Here is a 9457-nt window from a genome sequence, read left to right on the forward strand (position 1 = left end):
CACCAGTATATCGATATAGATTAGGTTATAATATTTTAAAAATGAATTTTAGTAATGATTTTATTGAATCGATTAATATACTTATATATTTTTTATTTATCTTATTTATATACTTATAATATAATCATACTAAAATCTTATATATATTATATATTTTAAATATGACTGCCTTTAATATCACATGTAATATATACTTATAGTATCATATATACTTAAATAATATCATATTGAATATATATCTATTTATTCATAAACAGCGTCATCGTCTCCTTCCATTGTCTCTTCCAATTCTTCTTCTGTATGAGTTGGGTTTAATTTTTTTTGTCTCATTAGTCGATGGCCTTCCCAATCCTTGGCATTGTTAAGTATGCTGCCTAATGTTGAATAGTACATCTTATCTGTAATTGGTGGATGAGCGTTCGATGTCGAATATTCTTCGATGACAACATCTGTAATTTACGAATGAGATTTAAGAGCTAGCATAATAATCAAAATTATAAATACATCAGATATATGTATAGAATACGAAAAATGATTACTTTGAATGCATGACGAGAAAATAGTTGTTTTCAAGATTTGCTTTTTGTCCACTTTTTTAACGGCCGTAAATGCCATAGCTACATCTCTCGACATATATTTTTTTAAAATATTAGTCAATGATTTTAATAAAGACGTGCTTGTGTCGATATTTTTCCATAAATTATGTTGCTAAAAACACAATACGTTTAAAATCAAGTATATAATTTATAAATGCAGGATAAGTATTTATAAGAAAAATGTCTTACAAAATCTTGCCGAAATTCTTTGTTTTTTAGGTTTTCTTCAAATTGCATAAAGTTTTCCAGCGTTTTACATGGAAATTCCATATTATATTTTTCAGAAAATTGAATATCAGTGCAAATTTGACGAGAAGTATTCTTTTCAAGAGATACAATATTTTTCAACTCATTTATGTTTAAAGTTAATTGTGTTAACTGTGAACATACACTTCTGAATCCTGATGTCACCAAGCGCGCTAAATCTATAGTATAATGCAATAATTAAAATGAATAGCATTATAACGATGAAAATTTCCTATATTGGTCTACTGCGGATCTTGGTGCCTAATATTAATTTTTGTGTGAATTTATTTATAATTTCTAGCTCATGCAAACTGCGCGCCGCAAATTTCATCGGTCTTGAAACACGAACCTGGATCTCCCAGTCCTGGCTGAGGTATCATTTTTCGCAATAAATTCTTTACAGTTTTTTTCGGGGAGGGGAATTTTATAGATGCTTCTTAGCATCAAACTATTAAATTGCTAATCAATTTAATTTGTAATATTACGTATCTCGGCTTCATGTAAGAACTGTGTTTCAAGACCGACGAAATTTGCGGCACGCAGTTTGCATGAGCTATAGAGATAGTAAATAAATTCCCACAAGAATTATTATTAGACACCAAGATCCGCTGTAGACCGATATAGGCAATTTCATCGTTATGCTTGACACTTTCATTGGTCCTATTCATTATTGTAAATTAAAATTAGGTATTAAAAATCACGCAGTAAAATATAAATTAATAAAACTTGCCATTAGTGGTATATTGTTTCCTCTCATCAAACAGATAAGTGAAACTTTTCTCGACACAATGTTTAGTGTTTGAAGTAGTATTGCCATCAGTGTATTGTCCTAGAAACCATTGCAACAATTAGAATATAATATCACTTTACATATGAATGCTTTTAAATCCATATAAGAAATAAGCTTACAGAAATAAGCAGAAAACATTTATAATGCGCAATAAAAAAAATATACATAAATACCTTTGCTCATTTGTAACTGTCCGCTTTTTAACACAATTGGATTTTTCTCGGTTTTCTCAGTCTCTGTATTATCTGAAACAATTACAGATATTAAATAAATATACTTTTTATTTTTACAAAATTTGAATATATGAAGGCAGTTTTCCAGTACGCACTGTAATGTTAGTACTTCAAATAAATTATTTACGTTACGTATACTATAGATTTATAGATTTTCAGTACTGGCATTACTGTATATCGGAACACGGCTAAAATATACATTAAAACAATCGTGTAATAAATAGAGATCTTACCTTTAATTGCACGACTTAAAATTTCTATTTTATCCAACTTTTGTTTATTGGATTTGCATAACGTCCTTGATTCTTTTTCCATATCTTTGGAAATTGCTGCAATATATAGAAATTAGATATATTTTATTTTCGTAAAGTACTATACAGGGTGTCCCGAAATTCGCGAATCAAAATACTATAGCAATGAAGTTCTCGAGAAATTAAATAGAATAGTTATTTATAAATTTTTATTTTAAATAATAGTTTTTGAGATATAAGGGTTTATATATAAAGCTGGCCAATCATAAATTACATTTTGACAGTCACATGTCCATGAATTGCGTGAGCGGTGGATTAGTGACTTCAAGACAGACGTTGACGTAAAATACATTTGTTATATATTATATGCTCACGAAAATAAGCAGAAAATATTTATAACTGATTTTGTCAATACAATCTGCCAATTTACACATTTTTATCGATTTCAACTAATTCTATAAATTAACGGACAATATTAAAAAATATATAATACATATATATATATATATATATATATATATATATATATATATATGTTTATATAGAAGAAATTATACACATACCTTTACTCATTTGAAACTGTCCGCTTGTTAACGCAATTGAGTTTTTCTTGGTTTTCTCAGTCTCTTTATTCTCTGAAACAATTACAGATATTATAAATATATTTTTTATTTTTACAAAATTAGAATAATTAAGGCAGTGTTCCGGTATATACTGTAAGTTCAGTACAAAAAATCTATAATTTACGTTATGTATACTATAGACTTCAGTACTGACAGTACATATCGGAACAATGCCTAAATACGCATTAAAACAATCGTGTAATAAATAGAAAACTTACCTTTAGTTGCATGACTGACACTTCCCATTTTCTCAAACTTATGTTTATTGGATTTGGTTCCTGATTGTTTTTCCTTATCTTTTGAAATTACTGCAATATACATATAGAGATTAGGTATATTTTATTTTCAAAAAATGCAATATACAAATATTTTTAAATAAATACATACCATTTTTTATTGTATTGTGACTATAAGTTTTTTGGCATTGTCGTTTTGTATATAAATTTTCTTCATTATTTGAAATTGCTAAAATAAATCAAGTAGATAATTAATTATATGAATAGTCAATAATTAATTAATTAAAATACTTACATTCACTCTCTTTGCTGGTCTCGCTGAGTAGGCTGCAAGTGTCATCGTCGCTGTATAACGGTGGAACATTCAATAATTTTTTTTCCACATCGCGGTTAGTTTTAATTGCTTTTAGTTTGTATCTTTTTGTATCAGAAAGTGCTCGGGATTCACCGTGATCACTTTCTGTGGAATAAACATATTTCTTTTCTTCTAGTTTTTTTAATTTATCCAAGGCTAACTCGTAAGTTTCTAGAAATATATTAATATTCAAGAATTACAAATATAAATTGACATAATCACATAAAAGTGAGCATGAGTTTAAATAGTTAATCACGTATCATCAATGGATACTAGATTGTACAAGGATCATTTGAAAAGTTCGCGAACATGTTGTCTATATGCAAAATATAAAACAGATATTTTGTTTTACGTATCTCCGCATTAACAAAATAAATTTGCTTATGAAATTCCAATTAAGCAATAAAAAAAATTTAGCAAAAACTTACTGGCGTCTCCTACAATATTAATTTGATAGAATGGCCACGATTTTGGTGGTTCTGCTCTACTTTTGACAAGAGAATGTAATAATTCTGCCGTCTCGGTTGTATATGGCGGTGGCATAAAAACTGTCTTTAAGTTCCCAGCCTCATTATCGTAAACAATCCATTCACACGGTACAACATCCACACTTCGACCTTTGCATCTATCTTTAGATATAAACTCTATAAGTTTATAAATTCTACTGGATTCTGCCACATTCTACAAAATAAATATTATTTTTATATCAATTTAATGTTTAATAATTAAAAAGGAAAATGAATGTCACAATAAGTGTGTAATAATGCAAATAAATATCGATACACCTATTATTAAAGTAAAAGTATTATGTAATTGAGAAAACTAGGAAAATATTACCAAAATTGGGATAGGAGAGAAAGAAAAGGAAGGGAAGGAAGGTACAGAGGAGGCAGGGAGGAAGGAAGGGAGGGAGGAAGGGTGGGAAGGAGGGAGAGAGAGATGTTTTGCGAGAAGTTAAAATTATAGGCTACAACACAAGAAAAATATTTAGGCACAGCAGTTGCCCGTGTAACGCGTAACGCGGTCGAGTGTGGACGTACTAGTCCAACACTAATGTCTCTGATAGCAAAATGCTAGCAGATTGAGGACAGATTGGCAGCAAATTCAATCAGATTCCCACTGCAGATCTATAGCAATCTGTGGTTTTTTATCTCTCTCACGTATCGCGTTAATTTTGGATTGTTTTACTTTGATATCGTTCATGGCCATGTTGGCCGTATGCGCGGGAATCCGCTCGGTGCCAGTAACCAAAGAAAAAAAAAGGCACAGCATCCGGGACTCAAGTCTAGATCTTTCCCCTTCTCAAGCAACAACTCTGCCACAAAGCCACAATTACTCCTCTCCGATACTTCTGTGCTTCGTTTATTACATATTTTACGAAATGTAACTTGCATTGTTTGTTTTATAATTTAGAGGTTAATTGACGTGTAGGTTAGTATCGAAATTACAAGGCAGGTTGAAATTGCAATAAAATATAAAAAGCGAAAATTACAGAAAATAATATATATATATACCATTTGTGAGAATTTCTCCTTTCCGGACATCGTACTACAATAAAGACGCACGTTCTCGGTTCTCGCGAGGGATATCTCAGATGCGCACACTAAAGAAGAAAAGAGCCATACAGCGACAGCGACAGCCGTGTTAGCCAGGTTAGCCAACATGCGCACATATATACGTGCGCCGCTCAGCGCCGCGCTGATTGGCTTCTCTTTAGTGTATGTGCCGGGTCATTAAATGGCGCCAAAAACTTCGAATAAAGCCAGCGGCACGTAAAAAACTTAAGTAGTAATAAAGCGGGGAGCACACACTTCTGCACAACGCATAATGCGTAAGCATAAGAAAATTGATTGGTCCATACACATGTGCATAAGGAAATAGACCAATCAGTTTTCTTATACTTACGTATTATGCGTTATGCAAAAGTATGTGTTCCCCGCTTAAGACTTAGGGCCAATTTCTTCACCGTTGGATAACTCTATCGAAGGATAGAATTATCTGACGGTGAAGAAATTGGCTATTAAGCAGTCATAAATTAATCAATTACAATACATAATTATCAAAAATGTTTAACTATAATTGATCAAGTTCTTTATTGCTTAAATCTTATTGTTTAAGTTTTTCTAGGTGTCCCTAGCCTAATAATAGGCAGTATTCTCATAGTCAGTTTCTTTCTATGATTTAAAATTTCATATGATACGTTTTTCAATGAGATCCAATAAATAAACAATGACAACGATATGATCAACATCTTGAGACCGTCTTAAGCACGGTCTCAAGATGTTGACCACATCGTTGTCATTGTTTATTTTATTGGATCTCATTGAAAGAAGTATCATATGAAGATAATTAAATAATAACCTAACCTATGCAATACATAGTCGTATTTCATGTGAAAAAGTGCAAATAGAATAGATTGTCAGGTAAGTTTTAATTTTTATATTTAAAAAACATGACAATAAAAAATAAAAATATGGTACTTTATGGAAAAATATTTTTCTATTTCAGAAATTATTAAAGCCAACTCCGAGAAGAAGTACATACTTGTGACGATATTTCAGTTATTAATCACAAACTTGAACAAAATTTTGTAACAATACTGGAATACCATTGGATAAAAGTACATTTACAGTAAATATATAAGTTAATGCCATTGAATAAAAGTAAGTTTATTTTAGAGCAAATAGAAGTTAGTACATTTATATGATTCATTAATTTATTAAGGCCCGGTTGTTCCAACTTCTTGCTAAGCTTTATCCGTCAGATACCTATTTATACATATGTCTTTATTTATTTAGAAAATTAGATAAAAATAGACACATGTTTATCTAATAAATAAAGTTACCAAGAAGTTTAAACAACCGGTCCAAAGAGTTTGTCCAGACAAACTTTCATAGGTGCATAAGAATTTGCATAAAGAATTGGATTGGTCCATTGCTTTATGCATTTGCGTATGCCAATTAATTTCTTTATGCATATGTTTATGCGCTATGTAAATTTGTCTGAATTAACCCTAAAAAATCATTGGAAAAAACGAAGTACTTGTGCAATTGAAGAGTTGAAAATAAATAATGATTAATATTAGAGGTTCTATAACAGAGTCTGAATTTGCGGTTTTGTCAAAGGCTGATGCGGTCCACTTGACGCTACAAATGCTTCAAAGCATTCTTCTCCTTCTTTCTTCATTAAAAAAAAGGAGAAGAAAAAATTTTCGAAGCATTTGTAGTGTCAAAAGAACAGCAGCCATAATCACGTGAGAGAGAGAAAAATATATGGTGTTTCTCTGTCTAACCCACAGACGCTGTAAAGTGTTGAGAGACAATAATGTCCCAAATATTTACACAATAGTATATGTATACTTACATCATGCCACATATGTCACATATGAAGAAGTGGCATAACGAAAATCTTTGTCTCCTCTTCGTCGTCATTCTCTTCATCATCATTTTCGTAAATTATAGCTTTTAAGCAGACCATTTTACAAGTAACATCTTGGAGTAAACATGTACTTTTGATTTCAGTTTCAACTACCTGCCACATATCAAGTTTACCTGAATTGCAAGGATACGTGAACATTGGTTTTACAATTCTTAATTTGTTCCCAGTTAATACAATATCCTCTTCTTTTCCATTTTGCGGTATGTACATTGTCTCAATTTTTATTATTATTTTATTTGTGAGAGATATTACATTATTTGGTTCTGTACATGTCAATATAGTTTCTTTATATTTAATCTTTTTGACAGGAGTTCGTCCACATGGTTCAGAAAGGCCTGTTTTCAATATTATGACAGTCCGTGGTAACGTCACTTTGTTTGACTCTGCATAAAGCGATTCATGCTGCCGTCGGCAGAATTGTGCGAGTGGTCGATTTCCACTTCGAAGTACTTTTTTTATTTTTCCTAATAGACTCTCAAATGGAAAGGCTGTATAATTACTTAAGGAACACTTCATGTTTTTGACATCATCAGCTAGGTGAGTAAGACTATGAATATTTAAAACTATACTTTGAGTATTATAATATTGTTGTGTAAGCATAACAAAATGGCTCAAATAAACTTTTGCTTGAGAATTATATTTTAAACATAAGTTATCTGAGCTCAGGATCCTACATGCAGCATGAAGAAGGAGAAAATGATTATAATATCTCTTTTCCAATATTGGCTGCAAAACAACAGGACCAACATAAAGCAAATACAATCTGTACTCTGTTGCTTTCCACTTGGCAATATCTGATATTGATCTTGTTGTTCGTTGAAAGTCTACTGGTATTTGTGATTGTAATCTAACTAAACTTTGTGACAACTGACGTTTTTTACTTTGACTCAGTTTTGTAGCTAGATTTCCTTCCAACCAAAAATCAAGCATCATTTTTTTCATGACACCTAAGCAACCTTGGTGCATGAAATCAAGAACAAATTGTTTTATCATATCGATCGGAGGTTCTAAACGAAGAAGTGGAGAGATGCTGATGTGATGCTCAGAGTCTTCTTGTGCTCTAAATGATTCATCGGTTCGTTTATCACAAGTTACAGAGGGATAAACAGTTCGATTTTGACAACGTTGTCCAGGAACTAAGCATCGTTCACATGCGTTATATCCTCCATGACCTTTTATGCATTTAAGAAATGAACGTGCAGGTCTATCGCAAATAAAGCACATAATACGCACCTTAAAGATTCGTTCTTCGATTATAACACCTTCACGTGTCAAATCGTTCACTTCCTTTATGAAGTCATTTAAATAACTGCTTACATTATTGGGTTTTTCATCACCGGAAAATATAGCCACAGTAAAAGGTTTGTATATGTCCGGAGTGTTGTAAACTTTACATAAAATCGGCCAAAATTGTTTCGCGCTAGACTTATATAAAGGAAGACCATCACAATTTATTTGCAGATCGAGTGTATCTGTTAGATGTACTTCTTTATTCACACATCTTTGAAGACCTGCCGTTATTCCAAAATATACGAATTCACCTATAATCGCACCATGGTTTGATCTGAAATCTTTAATTTGATAATTAGCCGATGTTGTTTTCAAAAATGTTTTAGATGTTGTTGGCAAATTTGGAATTAATCGTTTTCTTAAAATTCTAAGTAGTGTATCTAAATGACAATGTTGAATACGAGACTGAATTGCCCATTGTCGAATCTGTGCTACATCATCCCATGCTTCATCGCTTTCATCATTTGTTTCCTCACTATTGTCGTTATTGTTGTCTTCGCTATCAGTAACATCTCTCATTACTACTTCTCTGGTTTCATTTTCTTCTCTTTCGTTTTCAATATCCTCATTAATGCTTTGATTGTCTTCAAAAACATTTTCATTTTCCACATCACTATTTTCATATTCTGTATTATTTACGTGATCTTCGATACTATGAGAGCTCGTGTGATTTTGTATAATATTCACATTTTGTTCATTAATATCGAGTTCACTACTTGATGAATCTTGATTAGGCACAATTAAATTATGGTCGTAGGATGTTGACGCCACTCCATAAACATCTGAATTTGGATGGTTATTATCTGGGAATAATAGTTAATTATTTTAGTTCTTAGAATTTTATACATGATTTTAATGTATTTGACGTTATATAAAATAAAATTATTTGAACTATAAAATTGCATTTTATTTGATATACATATAATACTATATACGTACCGTGCGATTCAGTTCTTGAATAAATTGTTGATTTACGAACTGATCGAAATCTTCTTACGCGGATTCGTGTCAAAAAACGCTTTTTATCACAATTTCTATTCATAATAAACATTAATTAATATTCACTTTATTTACTTATAGATGTTTAATATATTTTGCCACCACTTCGATAACAGATGCAGTATTATTACGAAATTGCAGGTTAGGTTAGATGCAGTATTTATTACGAAATTGCAGGTTAGGTTAGGAACATATATTCAGGCTAACATTTATCAAACCCTATGAGGGAAATGATGGGGACAAGAAAATCAGGCCCGTATAACAATAACCTGAAAAATGTTTGAAAAGAGCGTCCCCGTTGCGCACCGGATCAGGCCCATGTCGGGAATTTCTTATTAGGGCATACCTTACTGCTTCCCGATCAGGCGCTAACCATACATCGGGCATGCCTAATCTAATT

At 31.5% G+C, this 9457-nt stretch overlaps 1 protein-coding gene and 1 long non-coding RNA gene across 7 annotated transcripts; one reads left to right on the plus strand and one right to left on the minus strand.

Moving 5' to 3' along the window:
* Window positions 1-72: 72 nt before the first annotated feature.
* Window positions 73-6835, minus strand: LOC139824553 (uncharacterized). Of its 2 annotated transcripts, none has more exons than XM_071797090.1 (12): window positions 6694-6835; window positions 3759-4011; window positions 3271-3501; window positions 3127-3204; window positions 2958-3047; window positions 2680-2751; window positions 2099-2194; window positions 1806-1877; window positions 1573-1671; window positions 786-1021; window positions 540-708; window positions 73-449 (listed from the first exon to the last, which is right to left on the minus strand). In XM_071797090.1, exons 1-12 carry the CDS (start codon window positions 6703-6705, stop codon window positions 244-246), a joined length of 1614 nt encoding a protein of 537 aa, XP_071653191.1. In that variant the 5' UTR covers window positions 6706-6835; the 3' UTR covers window positions 73-243. The 2 variants fall into 2 exon arrangements, with proteins under 2 accessions (XP_071653191.1, XP_071653190.1); XM_071797089.1 differs by lacking the exon at window positions 6694-6835 and adding an exon at window positions 4845-5195.
* Window positions 5272-9004, plus strand: LOC139824555 (uncharacterized). Of its 5 annotated transcripts, none has more exons than XR_011735182.1 (5): window positions 5310-5753; window positions 5839-5993; window positions 6852-6968; window positions 7077-8129; window positions 8230-9004. It is a non-coding gene; the product is annotated as an uncharacterized lncRNA (long non-coding RNA). The 5 variants fall into 5 exon arrangements; XR_011735183.1 differs by having other exon boundaries at window positions 5313-5753; window positions 7077-7598; window positions 7668-9004; XR_011735181.1 differs by having other exon boundaries at window positions 5323-5753; window positions 7077-7305; window positions 7435-9004.
* Window positions 9005-9457: the final 453 nt, after the last annotated feature.

The sequence above is a fragment of the Temnothorax longispinosus genome, unplaced genomic scaffold (genome assembly GCF_030848805.1).
Source record: "Temnothorax longispinosus isolate EJ_2023e unplaced genomic scaffold, Tlon_JGU_v1 HiC_scaffold_433, whole genome shotgun sequence".
NCBI classification, from domain to species: Eukaryota; Metazoa; Arthropoda; class Insecta; order Hymenoptera; family Formicidae; genus Temnothorax; species Temnothorax longispinosus.